Raw genomic sequence first — 25,414 nt, 5'->3', positions numbered from 1 at the left:
CCCTAGAGTACATTTAGCATTATTCATCTGCTCTTGGGAAAGGGAAATTGGAGTTTTAAATCATTACTTTATGTTAAAATAGTCGGGAAAATCATACTTAACAAGCCAAAACACTGTGTCAATAGTGATTTTGGTTTGTATCTTGCTACATGTATAACTAGTTTTTAGAATTTTCTGTTTTAAATAACAAAGAGTGGTGCTCAGACCAATTACTTTCCTTTATACCATTGACGACTAATAGTTTGTGAAGATGTTTCTTAATGTAAAAGTGCGCTATTAACAACCCCTGTTATCTAACACAGGTCTCTCTGGAGCTGTAGTACTTTAAAGGCAATTGTAGAATAAGATTAGGTACTCGTTTTTTGCCCCAGAGTTGTGCCCTTTATATTTGGTATTTGTCTTGTATCCAGGAATTCAGTGCTTGTCATGCATAACTTTTGGATATCCAACAGAACAGATGGAGTTAACTCTGTGAACAATGCCAATTCATCAGGGAGTTTCATTACCTATAATTCCAGGATTTGAGGCTGTAAACACATAATAAAGTTGTTTAGTTGACTAACTTGGAGACTGAAAAGTACCAAAGGTGCTAAATGAGCCTTGACCTGAACTCAAAGGACAACAGCACTTTAAGGACCGCCTAGCTGTCTTGTAATTTCATATTCTTGACTCGTCTTAGATTGTCAAAAGCGCAATATTTAACAGCTGTAACTTTAGCCTGATATACAGAAGGGTATCAACACCAGATTGCTCCCCTTGAATCCCACACTAGTTCCTCTTTCTGACTTGGACTCGGATGTATAACACTCCAGCTCATAGTGAGGAAGACATCTCTGTTCATTGAACCAATTCTCTCTTGAAGAAATGGTACATAGTGTGGGTGTTATGTATATATTTATATGTTATTTATACATCTATAAACAAATAATTACATTTGTCTCTAGGAAACAGTTACCATATGTTTGTGCAGTTTTTAAATATCTTGCAATTGAAGCTAATTTAATAAAGATTGTTTGCCATGTTTGTTCTTCACGGTTTGATGTAGAAGATTTACACCAATAATTTTGTGAGGTTGGTTACATTTAGTACAGACTTGACAAATTCATATTAGTTGAAAACTTTCATAGGTTTTGGTCTTTCATCCTTGACTAGAGACAGGGAGGCCGATACAAGCTGTTAGCTGTTAAACTTGTGTTTGGAATGACTTTCTGGGCTAGATGTGCAGTTTCTTTTATTATCTTGATATGTTAGTTGTAGTATAGGTACAGTAACCAGTGATATTGTCATTAGTGTCCTAACATACAATTTAATATAATTTTTTGGTAATTCTAAGCAATATATGGGTCAACCTCGATTTTTCTCATATTACAATATAATGTTCCAATAGTCAATTAGAAAAGGAAATGACTAGAATTTCTTGCCGGAAAGCAGTTATAGGGAGCAGGCAACCGCCAGACGGTCATATATTGCTTAGAGTTACCTATTAGTGATCAGGGGCACTGACGTGATCTGGGCTTCAAATTTGGAACTACTCGAGTTATTTTTTTTTCTAAAAGAGCAAGCAGCGCGAAGCGCTGCGCAGCGGGCAGGCATTGTGCGTGATTCTTTTTTTTATTAAAAATTTCTGATAAATTGTTATTACATATTACAATACAATGTAGGTAATGTATGTAAAACAATTTTAAACACATAATTACATGCTGGAAAGCAAAGTAAACCAATATAATCCGCCCAATACAAAATCTCCGTAAAAATCTGGTAAAGGAATCTGTGTCATTCCTTTGGCCTGAATCAATTCAGTATAGACGAAGATCACGCACGATGCTTGCCCGCAGCGCAGCGCTTCGCGCTGCTTGCTCTTTTAGAAAAAAAATTAACTCGAGTAGTTCCAAATTTGAAGCCCAGATCACGTCAGTGCCCCTGATCACTAATAGGTAATTCTCGCGGTTGCCTGCTCCCTATAACTGCTTTCCAGCAAGAAATTCTAGTCATTTCCTTTTCTAATTGACTATTGGAACATTATATTGTAATATGAGTTGCCTGCTCCCTATAACTGCTTTCCGGCAAGAAATTCTAGTCATTTCCTTTTCTAATTGACTATTGGAACATTATATTGTAATATGAGAAAAATCGAGGTTGACCCATATATTGCTTAGAATTACCAATTTTTTTTATTAACAAGGCGAGTTTCAAACATCGGTTTATTCCAGAGGTTCTCAAAGTGTGGGGCGCAATGAAGATTCAAGGGGGGCCAATGCTTGCTTGAAAAATTAATTTAATTTACTTACAAAATAATAAATCACACTTTTTATTTATTAAATTACAACAAGTGTACATATAATTTTTAGTCGTCATAATAATGCCGAATATTTATTGTTCTTTGTTTATCGGCAGGAAAATACTGTGAGTGTATACTGACATGTTTTCAATGACTCGTGAAGTACGACCGTGACCGATCGGCCCCAGACATTCCCGAAACCCAAATAATTATTCCAAAACTGCAATAATTTGTTAATTTGATATTCTATTTATGGTCTTTCATACACAAAGTACAACAAAAAATGTTTTAGTGACCTGCAATTCTGTACTAACATTCAGCTGTAATTCACGAATAGATGGACCAGACTCACAGCAATGCACGAATATAAATTTAAAAAATAAAAACTGCAATCAAAATATAATTTAAAAATCAACAAATCTATGTTATTAACTTGGCTATCTATTAGAGATTTACAAAATAAATATAAAATATAAGAAACTGTAAGCAAAATATTAGTAACACAACTACTTTAATCCGTTAACTAGGTTATCTATGTAAATCAACACAAAGTACATAAAAAAAAAACACTTGTTAGTGAGTTGTAGTTGTGTAATTTAATGTAAAATATTGATTATAAAATCAAGATTCTTTTTATTTTTTACAATGCTCATCTAACTATCGAGATTTGATTGTAGAATCTAGTCAATCAATTCTTGAATCAAAATTTATTATCATTTAGTAGATTTAACATTTAGGTTCAACACACACATCATTACCCTCCAGCAGGCAATTGTTCATTAAATTGCTCAACCCTTTGCATCAGGAGGCCTCAAATGTGTCCTAAACCATGTTTCTCACTCAGCTCGGATTTAGTCTTGGTGATTGTCCTCTCAGCTTGCTGGATCACGCATAGTGGCCAGCTGTATTGTGTCATCACGTGGTGCTTGCATAACCATGTATGTCACAGTCGGATTACAATATTAGTATTTGACCTTCAGCTCTTTAAATGACTCAGGTTTGAATTAAATTCTAAAAATAATTTAAAACGTTTATTAACCTCAAGGTTGAAATTTTATCAATTGGTTATTTATTATTTGCTTTTGAACGAACCAAGTAGTATGTAATTGGTTATGGGTTGATCTCTTTTAAAGGTGCATTTGAAGAATAAAAGTATAATCCGTCTTAATTAGGCGTCTAGTATCAACAGAATATTATCTCATATCTAAATTTTGAGGTTTGTCTCCACCAAATACACTACTATTTTAATAAGTACATAGGATACACTATAGCAGCTATAAAAACACTTACAGTGGGATAAATAATAATTCTGAACTATATATACTACAGTATGTGCTATAAATAGAGAAATATTAATTCAGTTACATTGTACAAGTTGGTAGAGAGGTTGAAAAACTTTCCAGCCACAATTGGATAAGGATTAAATTTAATAACTGTGCAATATAGTGGGCTACATATAATAGACTCGCAAACTGAGACATGACGTAGTCATAAATCAACAACCTGAGGCAAAGAACATCCCATGGCCACTGATCTTGCCTGGTGATATGAAAGGACAATCATATGAATTTGAAGACGATCGCGAAGGGTTAAAACAGTGATTTGAGAGCAAAAAATTACTGAGATGAAAAACCCAAGTTCACTTATAAAGTTATAACGTTGACACAGGTTCTATCAGCAGAAAAACTTTATAAAAGGATTCAACTGTATATAAAACGTGTTAGAAGAAAAATCATATATTTATAAAACTTAATTCTGTACCAAATAACTTGTTTAAAGAAAAATTTTTTTAATTTTCATGTGAATAATTTATAAATACACACAAAGCATATAAAAACATCAATGTAAATTTGATATTATAGTTTTTTGTTATAAAAATAACCACAAAAAAGGGTTTGTTTTATTTATATTTCACATTTATCTTTCACTGTGTTCACAATGTAGAAAACAGAAAGATTGTGAGCAAACCTTAAAACATAATCTCTTATCTAGCATAAAGTTGTTGCAATATTGGTTTTAATAACTGTTAATTACGCTCATGGGCCCAATTGAACACACCGCTATAATAATGAAAATACACAAGAAATATACCCACAGCGGAAAGGAGATATCAATAAAAAACAGAAAATAATCTTGAATCGGTTTATTTTTACAGCAAAAGCACAATGACCAAATTAAAACATGTTCAGAAAAATAACTCGCCGTTGGAAAACGTGCACTGCACAGCTCACTTCCTGCAGTACTCACACCAAAAGTCTGTCTACAAAATATCTGATGCTAAAATATGGGTATGTATGTACAACATTAAACACTAAATTGGCTGTATCCAATTGGTTTTGGATCTCGCTCCTTCTTTCTACCACTGTGAGTCCAGGAAGCATCGGTGAAAACTTTCAAGATTTCAACAAGAAAAACTTAAGATATCGTAAAATCATACATGTATAAGACTAGGGACAATATGTAAAATATGATAGATCTTTTTCAACTATAATAAAAATTTGTGGCTTGCTCCTTAACCTAAGTTGTATTTACAAGAGCGTTCGATGTTTTATCAGTTTTACTGAAACCTGAGGACTACATGAGAGGAAACTTATACTAAATTTACTTGTTTGTTTCTTTCGGATCAACAAACTTCACATTATTAACTGAGTTCAGAAATTAATTCTTTATCTAAAGTTTGTTTCTGATTATGAATGATTTTAAGGGATAACAGGATCACAGAGATTTGCCATAGTTAAGTGTTGCAATAAAAGAAACACATTCTTATGAAGGAAAAGGGATTTTTTATGGACATTTGCCATCCTTCTTCAAATGAAGCACATTCTTATCCAGTGCTATGACGTATAATTCATGTTTCAGTGGTAAATCTGTGTTGTTGAGTAATTTTTCACCTGTGCTTCTTCTCATGTGGTGATGCTAGGTATGTTTATGTTTGTTTGACACACAATAACTTATTTTTTGTTGAATTTTGTTGTTTGTCACCATGTGTTTAATTTGAATTGATTATATTTTTTATAACTTGAAGAAGAGGTCAGATTACAATAATAAACACTTTTTTTATTTTAATACTTACCGAAAGCACATATTTGTAATCTTGTTATCCTTCAGATATTAAATTAGAGTATCAGAATCTGCGATCTTTGAACACTAATTTAGAATGAAAGAATATCAATACATTTGAAACTACTTTTGTATAGTGATGGAACTGAAATCATTACATGTACATTTTTTACTGTTCTTCTTTAATTACAGGTCAACCTGTAATCATGGTTCAGTTGGGATGAACAGCTCTCCATAGTGATTCAATTGACACAAATCGCCGTTATATTAACAAACTGAACTGAACGTTGTCAATCCTCAATGCGACGATTCCGTTGGGCAGTGCTATTTCGCTACTGAACCTGATTCCAGCACATTTCCTTTTACCTGACAACCACTATACTAATTTATGTGTATGTGAATGTTTATGGTATGAATGTATCTGTATTTCCTAGAAGAAATTAAAACAAGTCCTCTTTGGAATTTTGTACCGCTATCAACAGTACTTCTTTTAAATATGTAATATAACCACAAATTATCTTCCAAGACCACTACTTCTAGCCCAAGATTTCTTTTATCTCTTATCAATATTTTTACTTCATACATAAAGATTAAAGAATTATAAATATTATAGAAATTACATTTTAAGTTTTTATGCCAACAATAAAAAAACATAACATTTCATGCATACGTAGTTGTTTGTACTAAATTTTCTAATTAAAAATAGAAATAACACATTTTCATCATGCTCTATATGAATAGTTTTAAACCAGTTTAAAACTTTGTATAAGAATTAAAAATACAAACACATTTGCTTTTAATATTATAAATAGTATTTATGCTTTTTATCATGTTATCTAATGGAATTTTCATACAGTTATATTAGTTGATGTTACTACAAATATCACGTTATCACTTTAAAAAGCAAATCAGCTCATAGTAACACCAGTCCCTTACAGTGACCAAACATTCTTTTCACTGTCAGATCAGAAAGAATGGAATCACTGTGAATCACAGGTTTTCATCACAGGTCTCATAAGTGAACGGGAACGGTTTTCACAGCTCACTCAAAAGAACAGGTAAGCCCATCACTACTTGTATAATAGTTTTGTACATAACACAGTTGCTGCTATAAGAGATAACTAAAAAGAATGTCACTAATATAATGAAATCTTACAAGGAATTTCACAACAAATTAACAATTTTATCTCATGACACCAATTTCAACCACAAGAACAATTCTTTTATAAGATAACTGTTGTCAATTTAATATATGGAATTTCATATATTATATTGAATAGTATATTTTAATTTAATGTCTATTTCATAATGAACTACAGTTTTCCCATGAACACAGAAATATTGTTATAATGTGACGGACGAGTCACAGGAGAAACTGTAGTACAGTACCTAAATCCTCTGAAACAGAACTAATGTTCTAGATGTACTTTGTAGTAAAAGCAGGCCATTTTAATCCTAATATGTTTACTCGAGATACTCAAATAATTAAAATGTTACGATTACCAAGGAAGTAGTAATAAGCGTACCCAGTGACTCAAGCTGGCTTTCATGTTGTGACATGAAAATCAACAAATACCAACTGATTGTGACTGAAGGCCATTTGAAGTGGTGTGACTTTCGGATTACTGTAGGTTTGGATTAATACGGCCCGCCCTTATTATTAGCCTCGAGGGAAGGCAAAAAGTTTCTCCCTAGCAGCAAATGCATCATATACTTTTACAGATTGCCAACTGAATTATTAATTCCATACATAATTGATCCTAAATCAAAGACCAACAGTCATATTTTAGTCAAAAACTCATCTTAATGTTCAAAATTTCTAATACTCAATTTTACTTTCCAAGTGTTTGGTTACTAAATTAACATGCACTATCCATACTTAACAAGATTTGTATAATTTGGTGGAGGAATAAAAGCGTATTTAACTTATTAAAACTAGAGATGCCAACAATAGTTAACTAAACTTACATACTTAAAACTATATTTAAAAGTTACCAAGATAATTTAACCAACCTTAACTGCTGGAGTAGTACTTGACTGCTTTGGAAATTCAGCTTATAGCATTTAATGTCAACAACTCTTATCAAACATAGAAAGCATAGAGATATAACAATCAATTATAATGGAACCATAGAGTTACTTGAGATCCTCAACAAACAATTAATTGAAAATACACTTTTGAGCTTAATAAACAACAAGCAGGTGCATAGCAGTACATTGTAAAATTAAGTGTATGTAGTTCTGTTTAGTAAAGCCCATTGTTAGTACAAAATAAAACATGTTTTCAATCTTTTTTTTTAATAAATAAATTAAACTTAAAATTTGTAACATAGTTAAACATAATCCAACATAACATAAATGATCGTGATACATAAATATTTTCTAACCTATGAATGCATTCTATAGTAAAAGTAAATAAACAATAATCATGACTCTAAATATGTACACTTATGACTGACCGGTCAGCCATTTATTAATATCTTAACACTCTCGAATAAAATAATTCCATAGGCATTGCACTAGCCGAGTTCATCATTCATTTCACTTTAAAACCAGGGCACTACAAGGGTACGAAGAAAAAGTCAGGGTCAAAATCATGCTTGACAATAAATTAAAGCTCGATAATCAACAGACTCGAAGTGGCCTATAGACGTTTGGTGCGGGTCTTGAAGACGTTTCGTTGCTTTTTAGGAGGAGCTCCGGACTTTTCTGTTGACTTCCGTTTGTTCCTTTGCTCTGCATGGCTACTGCCGCTCGCCTGGAAGGGATCCATTTTGGTCCAAACATCCTCAGACGAAGTGCTTGGGGCAAGGAAAAGATTGTTAACAGTTTCCAGGTCCGGAAGAAGCGCTCCCTGATTGGACAAAGCTTCTATATCCGATTGGTCAGGTACAGGAGTCATCACTTGGCCACAACCACCACAAGCAGAGGAAGTCAATGGAGACTTGGACCTCCAGTACTGCAGCTCTGTTTTGCACTTGTTCAATTCCTGTAATTAACACCACAACAATATGAGATAATGTTTCAGAATATAGTAGATTTTTCCAAAATTAGACAGTAAATTGTAATCAGCCTATGAATGGACTCAACAAAATTATAATATTTAAGGTATATTTTTACTTGGTTTTTGGTCTGATACTGAAACCATCATTTCTCTTACTGAATCAAAAAAAGTATTTGCTTACTTGATCGCATTAAAAAAATGTATATATTGATAAATTTGCAATCATATTCATTAGTAAAAATTACATATATTGAGATAATGATCCACCACACATAATAAAACTGTAAATTGCATCACACACAATTGTGGTGATGTCGTGGTTATAAAAAAGTAACATCAATCAAAATATTAGCTTAGTACAGTAGGCTCATGCTAATTCGGTCTAAAAGGGTGATTGGTCAAGTAGAATTTCAGACAAGCCAAATAAAATGGAGGCCAGAGTTTAATGTGCTTATTATGATGATAAAACCTATAAATAGCAAAGCATTTCATTTTAAGTACAGCAATATCAATGAAAGAAGGCAAAATTAAATCAAAATAATTCCTATAACATAGGCTTATTCATAAACAATCTTTTGGTGCAACCTAAAGATTGAAATAAGAGCAAATTACTATCATAACTCAAAATTAATACATTAACTACAACAATATATCATTCTAAACATTAAAAGAACAAATAATACATTCTTAGTACTGTATAAAGATGGAATCATAGGTTAACATTTGATACAACACTATATTTGATTGAAAAGTCTATTACAGTAATTAGTCTGTGATATCCCAATTTTCTGTCTGTGGCTACGATGTCCTGCCATTTCAACACAAGCAGATGATGTGTCCATTTATGACATAATCTTACTGACTTATGTAAGCCAACGCAATTACGTCAAGCCTTTCAAAATGTTAAGATTTTTCTTTTTTTTACCCTTTCCATTAGGCTAAAATATATTTTTGCAATTTTTTTAACACAATTGTAAATTTAGTTTATTAATAATTTAAAATGTACAACAGTAAGTATTTAACCGGAATTCAACTGAACTCAGACAAAGAAAAGAGTATTAATCTGGATAATGACTTCCTAGAAAACACATTGTTTCACACTGTTGTTAAAGGGGTGGAGAGTTACTCCAAGCTTCCACTGCAACCTATTATACATGGGCATTGTAAACCTGCTAGGGTACACATTTTTAGATAGGTTGAAAACTCAAGAAAAATATATAAAGGTCTTGAAGGTAAACCGTTCATAATAAAGGAAGTAAAACCAAAATCTGTTACAATAAATTGACAATTTGTATTGTAAAATTATATGCTTTTCATATTTCAAAACATCAATGATCATGTGCCTGACAGGTGGCACAATATTTTGAGGAATTTCTAAAACCGTGAGCTTATATAAAAAAAACCCACAAAAATAGGCAGATACACAAAAACATCAGTACAACATGCTTTACTAAAACTGTGCGCAATCCTATTTGGGTAACCTACAGCATTTATGAAAGATCTAGTGTACTGGATGGTGAAATGACATCACAAATGTGTTAAACTCCAATGAGCCACTGTGGTTAACCCTCAACATAAATTATCCACTCCAAATCAAATATCCTTTATTTCCATCAGACATATAACATGCATTGGATTGCGTCATTTATATCTTTACATACAGACTATTTATTTCCAATAAATTCACTGAGGGTGTAGAAACATTTTTCTATTAAAAAGCCTTCAGTGTTCTCTTAAAGACCATTACATCATTTACATTCTTTAGGGCCACAGGAAGAGAATTATAAAAAATTACGGCATTATAAAAACAGTGATGTTTGAAAAAAGAGGTTGCATGGGGGGGGAATATTTAATTTGTTGCTATTCCTGAGATAGTGTCTGGACTGTGGAATTAGTGTCTCGAAAATGCCCTGGTTTTGCTTAAAAAAGACCAATGTGTGGTAAATATAGATACTTGGAAAAGTAAGCAGATTGAACTTCTTAAAAGTGTGATTTGCAGGATTCTGATTGATGGATGCCAGCAATAGCTATCACTGCTTTCTTCTGCAAAAGAAAGACATGGTTTGTTCTGCAATTTTCAAAACCCCAAATTTCAACAGCGTATGAAAGGTAGGGATAAACCAATGCAAAATATGAAGTCAGAAAAGCACATCGGTGCCTGTGAAAGATGAAAGTCACGAAGAACAAAAATACTAGCACAGACTTTACATGTGACATGATTTACATGAAAGGAGAAGCTAAGATTCCTATCGACAATTAGGACGAAAAACTTGACCATTTGCTCAGAACAAACCTCTGTATCGCCAACCCAAACACTCAAAGAGTCATTGCGTCTTGATGAAATCGAAAAGTCCAGCAATGTAGTTTTATCAGTATTCATGGCCAAACCATTACTCTGAAACCACTGGACTATTGAATTACACTGAACAAACATATTCATCTCCATACTGAAACGACAAGACTCATAAATCACAAGTGATGTGTCGTCAGCAAACAAACACAACAAGTCCCTCGAAACACAACTGCTGAGGTCATTCATATACAAAATAAAGAGGAAGGGTCCAAGTATGGAGCCCTGTGGCACACCCGTCTTGACAATCTGCTCGTCAGAAAAGCATTTTTTCCTAGTATTTACGTCAACATATGGAATTTCCACAACTTGTTTACGCTGACTCAAGAAAGATGACAAACATTGAAAACTCCTATATCAATTTCAATATTTTAAATAATTTGTATAATTGCAAATTTGCCCGACTGACTCGCATGTTCCTCTTCAAGGAGTAATTATACTGACCTGAATAATTAAACAAATCACTATTTAACAGTATTTTGAGACATTTAAACATGCCACATTTATTTACCTTAGTTAACTGTTTACTAATAAACTAATAACCACACGTTATGCAATATCTTGCCTTGTGGCACCAGCAGTAACCTTGATCACTCTGTTGAACGCTACATCACTAACTAAACAATAATGTCTGTATTGTTTGGAAGGTTATAATTGTTGAACTGAACACATTTGCTATCTAGTGGAGAATTGTAGAAACAATATCAAGTAGTTTCTGTTCTGCCTCATAGAGTGTAGTGGCGTATCTTCTCAGATTCTTTTTAGTTAATGTTTCTTGCTGATTCACTATGGCTTGTCATCTGTTTCAGAGTATAAGAAAGCAATTACCAGATTCTATTCAGGGTGGCCACTCAAAACCTCTATTCAAATTCCCGGTTGTCTCCCAGTAAAAAATTTCCAATTCTCTAGACTATTTTCAAACCAAATAAACTGTAATACTGTATTTAACCCTTACGCCAAGTGCATCGGTGACTGTTAATTGTCACCAGCTGTATTTGCAAGAGAAATGCCACAAGCTACGGTGCTCTAGCAAATTTCTCCGGTGTACGAGGTCCAATCAAAAAGTATCCGACCTCGTTGTGTATCGCGGCTTCTGCTGCCAATAATGAGATAAGATTTGTTGCGACAATAGTTCCTACTATGATAAGGAAAGGTACAAAGTCATATCTTGATCCCCGACCGGTTCGCCGGAGACGGGTCAGTATGTACTGATAAGTCAAGTGCGCGTATCGGTTTTCTCTAACCGTGAAGATGACGGAAAAAAGTGGAACAACGTTATTGCATTAAATTTTGCGCAAAACTCGGAGAAAAACAAAGTGAGACCATTCGGAAAATTCAGCTAGCATTCGAAAATGAGGCAATGAGTGTTACGCAGATTAAAGAGTGGTATAACCGTTTCAAAAGTGGTCGAACCTCTGCAGAAAGTGACGTGCGTTCGGGCCGACCAAAAACAAGTCGAACTCCGGAAATCATCGAGAAAGCAAAAGTTTTGATCTGTGAAAATCGTCGAATGACTGTGGAGGAAGTAAGTACTGAGTTAGATGTCAGTTTCGGATCAGCTGAAGCAATTTTAACGGATGACTTGGGATTGCGCCGGGTAGCCGCAAAATTTGTGCCAAAATTGCTGACAGACGAGCAGAAGCAACGGCGATTGGATGTTGCCGAGGACATGCTGCAATGTTGTGAGGATGATGCGGACTTTTTGACATCGGTAATAACTGGAGACGAAAGTTGGGTCTATGGATATGACCCTGAGACCAAATTTCAGTCATTACAATGGCAGTCTCCCCAGGATCCTCGGCCAAAAAAAGCAAGGCAAGTTCGAAGCAATGTCAAAGTGATGCTTAATGTTTTTTTCGACCACCGTGGAGTTGTGCACCATGAATATGCTCCTGAGGGTCAAACTGTGAATGCACAGTACTATTTAAGTGTCCGACGTCGTCTCCGAGATGCGATTCGCCGCAAAAGACCTGACTTGTGGGCATCTCAAAATTGGCAGCTACACCACGACAATGCGCCAGCTCATTCAAACTTTTTTGGCGAAACACGGCACTCCGCAAGTTCCTCAGCCTCCGTACTCTCCAGATATGGCTCCATGCGATTTTTGGCTCTTCCCCCACCTCAAAAAACCATTGAAAGGCACCAGATTTGAAAGTCGAGAAGCAATTATGAAAAAAAACGACGGCTGATCTCATGGCGATGCCGAAAAGTGATTTTCAAGACTGCTTCCAGAAGTGGAAACGTCGCTGGAATCGTTGTGTTGCTTCTCAGGGTGCTTATTTTGAAGAAAATTAACGCCAGCTTTTTTCAGGTAACTTCAGTTTTACGTTGCACCAAAAGGTAGGATACTTTTTGATTGGACCTCGTATATTTTAAATATTCATTTTCGGATGTGTTACATACTGAATAAAATTATGTGATATACAAGGCGTGTTTTTTTTAGTAAGGTCCGTTTGAATACAAGTACACGACAAAAGGTGATTCAAAAAAGTAAATTTATTTTCAGAATGTACATGAATTTATAGTTTTATACCTTTGCACAAATTAAACTATAAAATCTCACATCTGTTACGAGATTGTATGTTTGTTTCGTTGTTCTATAATAAGATCAGTTACAATTAGTAGCGAAATATCTAAGTATGTTCTTAGTAAAATAAAACCATGGTTTTAGAGGTATGTGTTTCAATATAAAAAAATGTTAGATTATGCCGAAGTAGTGTGGAAGTCTGTCGCAGTTTTTTTACCACATACTTCACTCTATTTTTCGATTTAGTTGCCAAGATAGTTCAAATAGTAATTATACCTCACAACCAATTTTAAAATATCCTCTTCATAAAACCAAGAGTACACTGCTGTATTCATGTTTTCGTCATCATAGTAACAGTTGCCAGTGAGGTATTGATTGAGGTGGAGGAACAGATGATAATTGCTCGACACAAGATCAGGAATGTAGGGTGGTTAGTCAAAAATTCTCAGCCAAAACTGACCAGTAAATCGCGAGTCTGACATGCAGTGTGAGGACTTGCATTGACATGGAGAATTCCCTTTGTCAGCATGCCGTGTCTTCTGTTAAGAATTGCTCTAAGTAGCTTTCTCAGGGTTTGGTAGTATGCTTCTGCTTTGATAGTGGTTCCTCGTTACGTCAACCATTAAAACACCCCTATCCTGACGCCATGATTTTGCGTTGGGACAGGATCTGTTTGGCCAGCAACTTTAAAGGTAAGTGTGTGTGTGTCTCCATTCCATGCTCTGTTGCTTTGATTCGCGCGTGATATGTGAAACCCATGTTTTGGCACAGTTTCGTAATATTTAGGTGTTCAACAACAATGTTGTAAAGCACTAACCTTGACACGTCAGGAAATTCGTTTGAGAGACATGTTATTATGAAGCACCTGTTCCCACAGATTGCCACTTCGACTGAAACCACCCAATCGTCTGTAACCAAAGAAGGGAGACCGGAGCAGTCCTTATCATGAACATTGTCACGGCCATCTTGAATTGTCGTACCCACTTACGCTCTTTGCTTTCACTCATAATAGTAACACCGCACACTTCGCAAATCTGTCTATGAATTTTTGCAGCAGACAGGTTCCTTGCTGACAAAACCCGTATCACTTAGTAAACCTCACACACAACGGGCAAGTTGATAGTCTTAAAACATTTTGAAAGCACAGAACACAATCGTACAGGTTAGCTACAGAGCTGAAACTGAGCATAGTTCTCCCTAAAGCATGCCTGTACACGATGTACGCCTTTGTTGGGGTATGCGCTCAAACTACTAATGTCTACAACAAAACGGACCTTATTTAAAAAACACGCCTTAAATAGGGTTAGACAAAAAAAGTTTTATAAATATAAACAAAAATTACAGTAAAACTAAACAAGAGTGGCTGACCAAGGGATGTTTTAACCAAGGCCCATTAAGTGTTAAGATACTTGTGTTTACACACCACTGCTGCTTAAAAAAAATCATATAAAAAGCCAATTTTAACAAAGTTATAAAATACCAGTTGTATATTAAATAAAAGAAAACTTAATTAAAGTTTGTACCTGAAGCATTGTGCTAAATTTACGATTGCTCTCTTCAGTTTTCTTGTCATTCTCGTCAAGTCGAGAGGCATACTCAACGATCTGCTTCTGCTGGTCAGCGATCTTGCTTCGGCAGCAGCGTACTTCCTTGCGTATCTGGCTCAGTTGGTAGTTATACCTGCCAGTATAAAATTTCATTAGTAAATTAAAGACTGGAATTTTCACCTCCATCAATCCATTGCAGGCGAAAGGCACAGTGCGTGTGTACTATTGCTCAGTGAATCAGAGGCCAAAAGTCACACACGCTGTGGCCTCTGTTCTGTGTTTGGATACCTTTAGCAGGTTTTGTTGTTTTCACAGTAATACAACAAATGTCTGGCAGAATGAGCTCAGATTTTCTATTACATTAGTTTTGTAACTCTGGTTGACAAGTGCTTTTAGGTTTTCAGCAAAAAGTAATGGGTTAACAATCTACGAGTATTATGCTTCTTAAACTTACCAATCTTACATATGTATTTAACACATTGACAGTGAAAAAATTAGAGTGCAGGTGTACAGAATGGATCAAGCAAAAGGAAACTATTGACCAGAGAACATTAACGACCTTAAAACCTCATTACCACTTCTCAAGCTGATGACAGATAAGATCAGTATGTTATTCACAAGTTGGTTACTATTCATCAAAATTAGAGGTTACTTCACCATGGTTTCAGTAAGTTTATTGAATCTAAGAAACTTTCTGGGATACAAATAAAGTTTATTACTCATAAAAATGAAAATTAAATAATAGTTAAACTGTACAGCTTTATACTAAGAGAAGTTTTGTACGATATCACACTTTTTTATTCTGATAAAACAGCATGTCTGTAACAAAACAGCATGAATAATAATAATTTAGATTTAAATTAATGTAATTTAGTAACACTTTTTCAAACAAATGGTGACAGACAAATTGTGGGATTGTGATATCTATGACAAAATATTTTCTCTGCCTTAATACATTATTTTCACTGTATTAATTAGCAAGAATATTGTATTATTTTGAATTGTATTTCATTAAACTTTTGTTTTGAGTTAGGAATGTTGTTAACTTGATTCACTGTTTTAAAACAGAAGGTAGTGTTTTCACATAAGTGTTTTTATAGGTTATTCTCATTTTAAGACTCGTGAATTTTCAAAAGTTTCTAGGTAAAACTTTTCCCTGTTGGAACCATTGTGATAAAACAAACAAAAACAGGAAAACAACTAGTAAGGCTATTACTTTATTAGTCGAAACAAGAAACACACTGAAAAATAAATATATTTATCACTTACAAAATATAATTTGATTGTTTATAACATCAATTAAAATAAAATTTAATTAAATGAACATCCTTGTAATTATGAACATGTCTATTATCATCCAGAATTAAACATTGCAGTTTGCAGATGGAAGTAATTGACAGTTCCAAACAAGTACCTGTCAACAGTAAACACAATTGTTTGATGTCAGTCCTGTTTTAACTCCAGTTTTGCATGCATAACAGGGAACTAAAAATATTTTGAATAGCAATTATTAAATGGCAGACTTTATTCTTTTGTTCTCTTAGGACAAGAAGCTTATAAATTGCACTTAGTCCTATAAGAACCTTAGCGCTGCTTCTGAAGTGACAAGATATTCAGGATGGGTAGGTTAGGGGGTAGGGGCTGCCTCCTATCGAGATCCATGAGGACAAATTAGGGCACTAATGTCGAAGTCCCGAAGAAGGGGAGGCCAGCTCTGAACCGGCCTCTCCAGTCAAAGCAGGCAGGAGGTGGCACACCTTTGTTGAGGCTAGCAAGAACCTGTGATACTTAGGGAACGAACCCCAAAAGTCATCTCCCGCAGTAGACTAGACCTATTGAATTACCCTTGCACCCCAGAATCTCGACATTTGCTGTTAGTGATGGGCCACTACTGGACATCCATAAGGTTGCCCAGATTTAAGTGACATATCGCTTTTTGCTGTACCCAGTGGTAGGTTAGATTGGAAGGTATAAACCAGCTAGAAGTGATCCCTGCTGGGTTGGCAGACTTCATTGCTTACATTAAAATAAAACGGGATATGCAGTTCTTTTTGAAAACATATGGTAGATCATTTTGAGAATAATGATTTAGATGTCCAGCTGCTGGGTATATTGATGTAAGTAATTCGTTCCACTGTGCTCTAAAAGTGTTATAATTATGTGGGTTTGAGGGCTAAGCTACACTGCCTTGCCATGCACAAGTGAATGACAATGAGGGGCGGCAGGAGGGGAACACAGTCAGCTATTGTTAGGACTGGACCTGTGGGCTGTCTCAGCCGCTGCTAGTGCACTCATCCAATGACATCACAGGCTTTGAGAAATATCCAGTCTTAAAACAAGTGTAGCTGAAGTTACAGAACATGTATGAAAATTCTGCAAATAGCTAAATATATAACCTACGTACTTTTATGTGTCTACATTATTTATCTGTATTAAAATGTGTATTGTTAATTTTAAATATTACAAATAATCAGTGGAAACTACATTTTGCACAACTTTTCCATAAATTACAATTAACATAGTAGAGTAGGTATATATTAACCCATTTAAATAGAATTTCATGTTGTATGTCGTGACAAACGAGTACAGTATATGTTCATACACATCCAGTATTTAATATTAAGATAAATAATCTATTTTATAGAATAATGTTATTTTCATAGTACTATAAACTCTTTAATAGAGTAAAGTGTACTTTCTGATAATGGTTTTAAATTTTATTGCCTGGGAAGTTTAGTGTAATTTGACTCAATTCTAATTAAATGCTTTTACAATGTATCGGCTATATATTATGAATCATTATATGTATTCATAATACTTATTTTATGTAGTTTAAAATGCCTTTGTAATCTTTTTTAGAAAGCTGTTGATTACAAGATACAAGATCATTTATTTTCCATTAAGTAATACAGTGATTACAATAGGCATCGTCAGTTACATTTTGTTATTATCTACAAACAAGATTGTTCAATATCATAAATAAACATATAGATACACACAAAAATAAATAGCACATATAACACAGACATTATAAAATATTACATAAAATAAATTAACAGTTATTATCAAATTTGTAAAATTGATCCTGCTAAAGCGTTCGTGTCACATGTCATGTACTCCTCAATATTATAAAATGGATTTTCTGCCAACCAACCCTTGAGTAATAATTTAAATTTATTTAGTTCAAGGTACCAACATTCCTTTGGCAGTTTATTAAAAACTGCAATGTTCATGCAATAATGGCTGACCTGGGCTTTCTTGAGCCTTACAAATGGTAATTCTAGCTTATACTTAGATCTCGTATTATAATTGTGTATGTCCTGTCTTAGCTGGTAATTATCAATATTTTTCCTAACATTGACTAGAGCGGAGAAAATATACATGTTTATAACAGTCATTATTTTATATTCTTTAAAAATAGGACGACAGTGTTCTCTACTACCAGTATTTTTGATAACCCTTAGTGCCATTTTTTGTCATATCAAAACTCTCTGAACCCCACAGCTGTTCCCCCATAGATTTATACCATATGATAATATAGAATGAAAAAAGCATAATATGACATAATTAACATTTTTTTACTAACACAGAGACTTAATTTACGTAACAAATATATAACTCTAGATAACTTAACACATAATTGACTAGTATGATTATCCCAGCTTAGTTTGCTATCCAGGTGAATTCCTAAAAGTTTAACAGAACTCTTTGTGCTGTTGTTGTCCAAAGAGAAAAATATTTCTTTGGTTTTAGCAGCATTTACAGTCAACATATTGTTTTTGAACCATTCAAGCGCTATTTGTAAAGATTGATTTTGCAATGTAACTAAGTCATTAAGGTGTTTGTTTGAATTGAGTAAAGTTGTGTCGTCCGCGTATAAAACTGATGCACAGGGCATACTATTGGCAAAATCATTAATGGCTATAATAAACAAAAAAGGACCAAGTACCGATCCTTGTGGTACACCAACTTGCACATTTTTGTAATCTGAGAACTCAGAACCCTGAATCACAATTTGACTTCTGTTTGTTAAATATGATGATAACAAGAAAAGTTCTTTACCCCTAACTCCGTAGCTGTGTAATTTTTTAACAAGAAGCTTGTGTGGTATACTATCAAATGCTTTTGACAAGTCAATTAGAGTAGCAGAGCATGGATCTCTGTTTTCAAAACTTATGAGGACCTTTTCAACAATTGATTGAACTGCTTTTGATGTGTTTTTTCCTGGTAAAAATCCAAACTGTTCTTCACACAAAAGCGAGCTACTGTCAAAAAAATTATACAGCTGATCTTTAACACAACACTCAAATATTTTACTCACTATAGAGACTAATGATATTGGCCTGTAGCTAGAGGAACTGTTTCTATCACCTTTCTTGAATATTGGTGTAATCCTCACTACCTTAAGTTTGCTAGGAAAAATCCCTTGATCCAAAATCATATTAAATATATATACTACAGGTTCAGCTATTGTGTCTACTATTTCTTTAAATATCTTATTAGAAAACCCATAGAAATCTTCACTTTGTGATGAGCTAAATTTAGATACACACAACAAGACATCCTTGACAGTAATGGGTTTCCAAGTAAAGTACTTTCTTTCAAAGGATCTACAAGAGATAAAACTGTTTACATTTTGAATAGCTAAATCAAAGTTATCATTTAGATGTAGGTTATTCATTTGGCTAACACAATTTACAAAATAATTATTAAAAGTATCAGAATCAATTGTAGTCTTTTGATATTTCTTGTTACAGTTTGATTCAGACTTAATAACATTCCAAGCGCTTTACACTTATTTTTGGATGATAGAATGTAATTTTCAAAAGCAATTTGTTTGGCACGTCTTATTTCAGCCTTGTATTGCTTTCTGATTGTAATGTATGCAGTTTTGTGAACATTTTCATCAGTAAGATCTTTGTGATTTTTATATCTATCATAAAATACCATAACAGATATAAAGATTTTGATTATTAGTGTTTAAATTATGGGAAATATCAATATTAGTTATATATAAGTGAGTTTAAGCCGCAAGGGTAAGATTTTACGAGATTTTATTAGATGTGCTCCATATTCTTAATGTTATTTCCAAAGGAAAAAAGAACCATGAAAAGAAGTATAATTGTTATTGTACAACTATTACCACTTACAGATTTACAGAATATGGCCCACACTTTGGGATATAGTTGTGGCACTTAAAAGGATTAAACTATTAAGTCTTATTGTATTTATCATATGAATTCAGGGTTGACCCATTGAGTTATTACGTATAACATGTTTTCATTAATAAAAATAGCTATTTTAAGGGCAACCAGTTCGAAAATTGGTTAATAAGACATATATATATATATATATATATATATATATATACACGAGGGGTATCCAAAAAGTAAGTTTCCATTAATTATGAAAAAGTTAAAAAGACTCAAAAAATAACTGAAACACATTTATTCAACTTTTTACATCATACCTTATTTTTCTACATAGTTACCATCCCTTTCTAAGCACTCTTGGTATCTAGGAAGTAGTTTTTTTATTCCAGCATCACAAAATTCACCCGCCAAATTTTTAAGCCAAGTATCCACCTCATTTTGAAGGTCATCGCTGTTGGCAAATCGCCGACCGCCAAGGTGTCTTTTCAGCTCCGGAAACAGATGAAAATCGCTAGGCGCAAGATCTGGTGAGTACGGAGGATGACCAAAAACATCCCACTTAAATTTCCTCAAAAGTTCCATTGTTGCACGAGCAGCGTGTGGTCGGGCGTTATCTTGAATAAGCAGAACCGTGCGCGACAAAAGTCCGCGCTGTTTATTCTGTATTGCCCGCCGAAGTCTGGTGAGAACTTCACAATACCTTTCTGCATTTATGGTTTCGCCACGAGGAAGATAGTCAATCAATAACACTCCACAGCAGTCCCAAAAAACTGTAGCCATTACCTTTCCTGCCGACTCAAAAACTTTGGCTTTTTGAGGAGCTGCCTCTCCTTTTTTTTGCCACACCATACTCTGGCGTTTGGTCTCTGGAGTTGAGTGGTGAATCCATGTTTCATCACCAGTGACTATTCTACTGAAAAGGTTTTCATCTTCATCGTCAAACAATCGCAAGAAAGACTGGGCAGCAGCCATTCATTGTTGTTTATGGGCATTGCTCAATAAGCGAGGCACCCATCTTGCACACACTTTTGCAAGCTGAAGATCTTCTGTCATGATATTGTGCACAGATGACCGGCTAACTTCAACACTTGACGGCAGTTTATCCATAATTTCATCGAGAGTCACTCGCTTATCATTGTCAATAACTGCTCGTACAGCATTAATGACGTCAGGTTGCCGAGAACTGGCCGGTCGGCCATTACGCTCATCGTCATGAACATTTTCTCTTCCTTCCAAAAACATTGCACGCCAACGACGGACCATCTGAACGGACATAACATGTTCACCATACACTTGACACAACTGACGATGAATTTCAACGGCAGTTTCGTTTTTGGCGGTCAAGAAACGAATAACACTACGGACTTCGCAACTGGCGGCAGAACGCAGTGGAGTCTCCATGATGTTTGGGCAGCAACTGACTGAGAAGCGTGACAATGGGCCAGTGACCGGCGCACCTGTTGCCAACCGAACCGCGCTACATATCCCCGCCCACAGCTGCACGCTGTGTTACGTACGCGTCTTTTTACAGAACAGGGAAACTTACTTTTTGGATACCCCTCGTATATATGTATAAGTATAAATATATATATATATATATATTTATTCACACTCACCGCTTCATGCCCTGTTTGATCTTGCGGATACGTTTCCTCAACACAATGTTGTTCTGCTGAGGAACACTATTCCTGTCATCCAATTGGTTTGTGGTCGGAGACTCGTCTCCCCTGGTAATTCCGTGGGGAGGAGATTCAAAGGCCAGGTAACGGTTGCTGCTTGCTGTAACACAGTTTTTTTTACAACAGAGGTACTGCATGTATAATAGATATACGTTATTAATAAGCCTACATTTCTTGATTCAAAAACCTTACTTGTTCTATAATATTTGAAGAAACAAACTCAAGTTTACTTTATTTAAAATTGTTTCTAGTCTCAATAAAAATGTCAATGGTAGTTTTGACAGTAATGAAACTGAGTACCATGAAGAATTAGCTGGACCGCATCAGTTCACACTTAAGAGTGAAAGAACCCAGATTTGACATAGCATCATAGTTTTTTGTTTATGGTTGAATCTAACCACCTATTTGATGTTGATTTCTATATGAAACATGATCTAATTCAGTAACATATATTATCAGCTATTTTCCACCAGCTGACGTTTATAGTGCTTTATTTCTGAAAGGTCAACATTTCCAAACAAAATTTTCAGTTAACTGATGAGTAAAATAAGTTCTATGTACACCCAAGACTATAAAAAGGTTACCTTTTGATATAATTAGGGAAATGTTATAAAAAGCGATCAGGAAAATGAGTCTTTATGAAGAATAACGTTGGCAGTTTTCATGATTAATTGTTTAAGTCAAAGTATGAAGAGTTCTTTACTGTATTTATAACTTATAATTAATATTTAACAAATATAATATTAGTTTTAATTGTTGTAAATGTAGACATTTTAAAAATAAAAACACAACAGATATCAATTGATTCCAAGTGGTAGTGGAAAAATTATCTGTCAATTGTCGAGCCTGACAAGAAGAAATTGGAAAGACCAACTCATGAAACTCATGATCCTGCAAGAATATAATTTTAAAATGTCAGAACAAGGAACAGACTTCTCAACAGTGGCGTACTCAGGAGCTGACCAAGAGTAGTGGCATAAAAAAGATAGACCCTACACCTTTGGAAAGTTGTACATGAAATATTATAATGGAAATTCGTCAAAAGTCAACCTTGAGGATTCTGGCAATCAGATCTAGGCATTTGGAGGAGGCTTCTGGAATAGGTCCAGTGTAGAGAAAAAAAGTAAATTTTGAAACACTTCAGGAAGCAGTGGACTCATTAAACAATCTGAGTCTAACATAACATCCTGTCTAATAAAAGCACTCGAGAAGAACCACAATCAGTAGGCACAGTACATACTGTATGTTGGAAAAGATCTTGAACACTTTTATTTCTTTAGCCCGCTATCTGAAATTATAGAGCATGTATTGAAATGGTAAAGTATATTGATTACACAGTTACATTTTGGCATGGAGCAGTTCCCCTTTTACACGTTTTCACTTATTACTAGAGTAACTGAAACATCAAAGTGATGACAAAGTGAGAATCAAAATAGTTTTGTAAATCAAGGAACTCTTCTGTTACTTTATTTTTATATTTATGCATATATTTCTTGTGTGCTAGTGTATGTCACTGAACTCCTCCTAAACGACTAGACCGCTTATAATGAAATTTTTTGTGTGTCTTCAGGAGGATTTGAGAATGGTTTAGGTTTACAAATGTAAGCTGTTACAAATTAAATTATAAGATCAAAGATAAGTGTTTTCAAAGCGCCTGCACATTATAAACTGCATTTCCGAGAACTGTTATGTATAATAGAGAGCCAAACACTATTTGAAAGGGTTAAGTTATAATGTATATTTGTCTTTAAAAAACTTCTAGTTGAGCCACTTTATAACCAGCTTGAATATTAAACAACTTCATAATAAAGTACATGTACGTGTCGTCATTTTATAACTTTGTTCTGGTTCTTAGGATACAGCCTACCAAAAATTTAAAATCGTCCATAATTCAATTTATAAATATGAGCAATAATGACCACCATGAAGTAATATTCATTATTTATTCAATGATACTTGAATTATTGTGTGTTTGTAACATTAACTTAATTTTTTTTATTGTGAACTGTCACAACAGATGATTTTATATTTGTACCACTCAAAACTGAAACTACAAATCCTAATAATAACAATATTACAGATGCAAATATGTGTTGCGCGATGTACCGTATGTAAAAATGTAATTACCGCTTAAATAAAATGAATGACGTTAAACTTAAGTTATTCCAGAAGCTCAGTGCAGCAACAATGATCATGATATAGTAATGAGCAAATCCAGAATTTCCAAATCTCAAATCTGATTCTGAATTTTATAAAATTGATTCCTGATTCTCAAATTTCTAATCCTAATAGCTTTTCTAACTTGTATAATGTAAACAAAAACACCACAAACATTGGTAATTTGTGTTCTGTATGTCAACCAATAACGTGGCAGAACTCCACAGATTCGAATGTCGAATCCTTTCGATTGATTGTCTCAAGCTTTGTTGAAGATTTGGTGGATTCGTGATTTGGCTTTGATCCATCACAATCATAATGAATTTTTTGCTTTTTGCAACTGAAATAGTGTTACGATTGTTGATTAGCTTAGTTATTTTGAATTATCTTATGTACTCATCAAACATTTATACTTTTGGTATAGTACGACCTTGTTGTTTGATTTTATATGACGCATGAATGTTCTAGAAGCAAAGGTCCTATTAAATTGTGTTGATAATTATTGTGATAGCTTGCCTACTTATTTAAATTATAACTTACCAGTGAAGTCAAGGAAGTCGGTTCCGAAGTAAGCAATCTCCGGTAAGGTGGGCTCGATTCGCTCTTTAAAGTACTCCATGGCCATTGTTGAAAGATCAAAAAGCTCATCTGTCACTTTGTAAGGCCTTGCCAGCTTTGGAGTAACCTTGATGTAGTGCAGAATACGATACACCTCGTCTAGAATCTGCAATACATTACCAAAAGTTTCAACAAGTGAGCCAATATTCATAAGTAATGATTGGTTTAGTCTGTCCTTTACTTTATTTAGATATAAACATTCTAACATTTTTCTAATAACACTGATTACCATTTTCTTAAATAAAATAATAAATAACAATTGTACAACAAGATAAAATTACTTTCTAATAATAGCATTTGTGATATATAGCCTTTAGTTTTAATTAGCATTTAATCATTAAAACTCATATAGCTTGTATGGTAGAATAACTAAACAACAATGTATCAGTGCAGTTTACAAATTCCTATAGTAATTGGGGAAATTGGAGCACAATGCATAATAAAAAACATAATAATTGGTATTCTAAATAATGGACCTAAAATGGATAAATATTTTTAGTGTACTTGCCTCGCCAGCAAAGAAGCAGATATGTTTCCGTTCAATGTGCTTTCCGAAACTCATTTGCAGTAGAGTGAGTCGCATGTGCAGTGTCTCAATAATGTCACTTTCACAAGCCAAAGGGTGGTTTCTGCGAGCACTCTCACGTCGTGGCATCTTGGACTTGATATTCTGGAATCGGTGGAGCATCTGCGTCTGCAGCTTTTGGAACGTTGAGTTCAATATTGCGCTGCACACCTGATCCAGCCGTCTTGAAACCTGTAACAAAGGTATTGTAACAAATAACCTAGGTATTGCCTAGGTTACAATCACTTGTATAGCAATATAAAATAGAAATAAAAGCTTTTAAAGCAAATACAAATGGAATAAAAACTGTAAAAAACAAATTTTAAAATGTTGATACATCTTATCTAATATTATAGTAGTACATATTATGCAACTTTAAACTGTTTCCATCTTATACCTTTATAGGACATAAACAATCTTGTTACATAAGTTTAAACTTTCTACAATTTCCAAATAAAGTGTTGGTTTCTATTGTA

General features: G+C 34.1%; 1 protein-coding gene across 2 annotated transcripts in view; it reads right to left on the bottom strand.

Moving 5' to 3' along the window:
• Positions 1-4,406: 4,406 nt before the first annotated feature.
• LOC124369742 (F-box only protein 28) overlaps positions 4,407-25,414 on the bottom strand; it is a 51,425-nt gene continuing 30,417 nt past the window's right edge. For both annotated transcript variants that reach the window (XM_046827811.1, XM_046827810.1), the window contains 5 exons: positions 24,882-25,130; positions 24,296-24,479; positions 21,536-21,698; positions 14,743-14,899; positions 4,407-8,327 (listed from right to left, as the gene is read on the bottom strand). In XM_046827811.1, coding sequence (XP_046683767.1) covers positions 7,983-8,327; positions 14,743-14,899; positions 21,536-21,698; positions 24,296-24,479; positions 24,882-25,130 — 1,098 coding nt within the window. In that variant the 3' untranslated portion in view covers positions 4,407-7,982. The remainder of the gene's footprint in view (positions 8,328-14,742; positions 14,900-21,535; positions 21,699-24,295; positions 24,480-24,881; positions 25,131-25,414) is intronic.

This window comes from Homalodisca vitripennis, chromosome X (assembly GCF_021130785.1).
Source record: "Homalodisca vitripennis isolate AUS2020 chromosome X, UT_GWSS_2.1, whole genome shotgun sequence".
In the NCBI taxonomy this organism is placed as follows: Eukaryota; Metazoa; Arthropoda; class Insecta; order Hemiptera; family Cicadellidae; genus Homalodisca; species Homalodisca vitripennis.
Note: the sequence above shows the minus strand (reverse complement) of the source record. Positions and strands in the feature narration are given on the sequence as shown.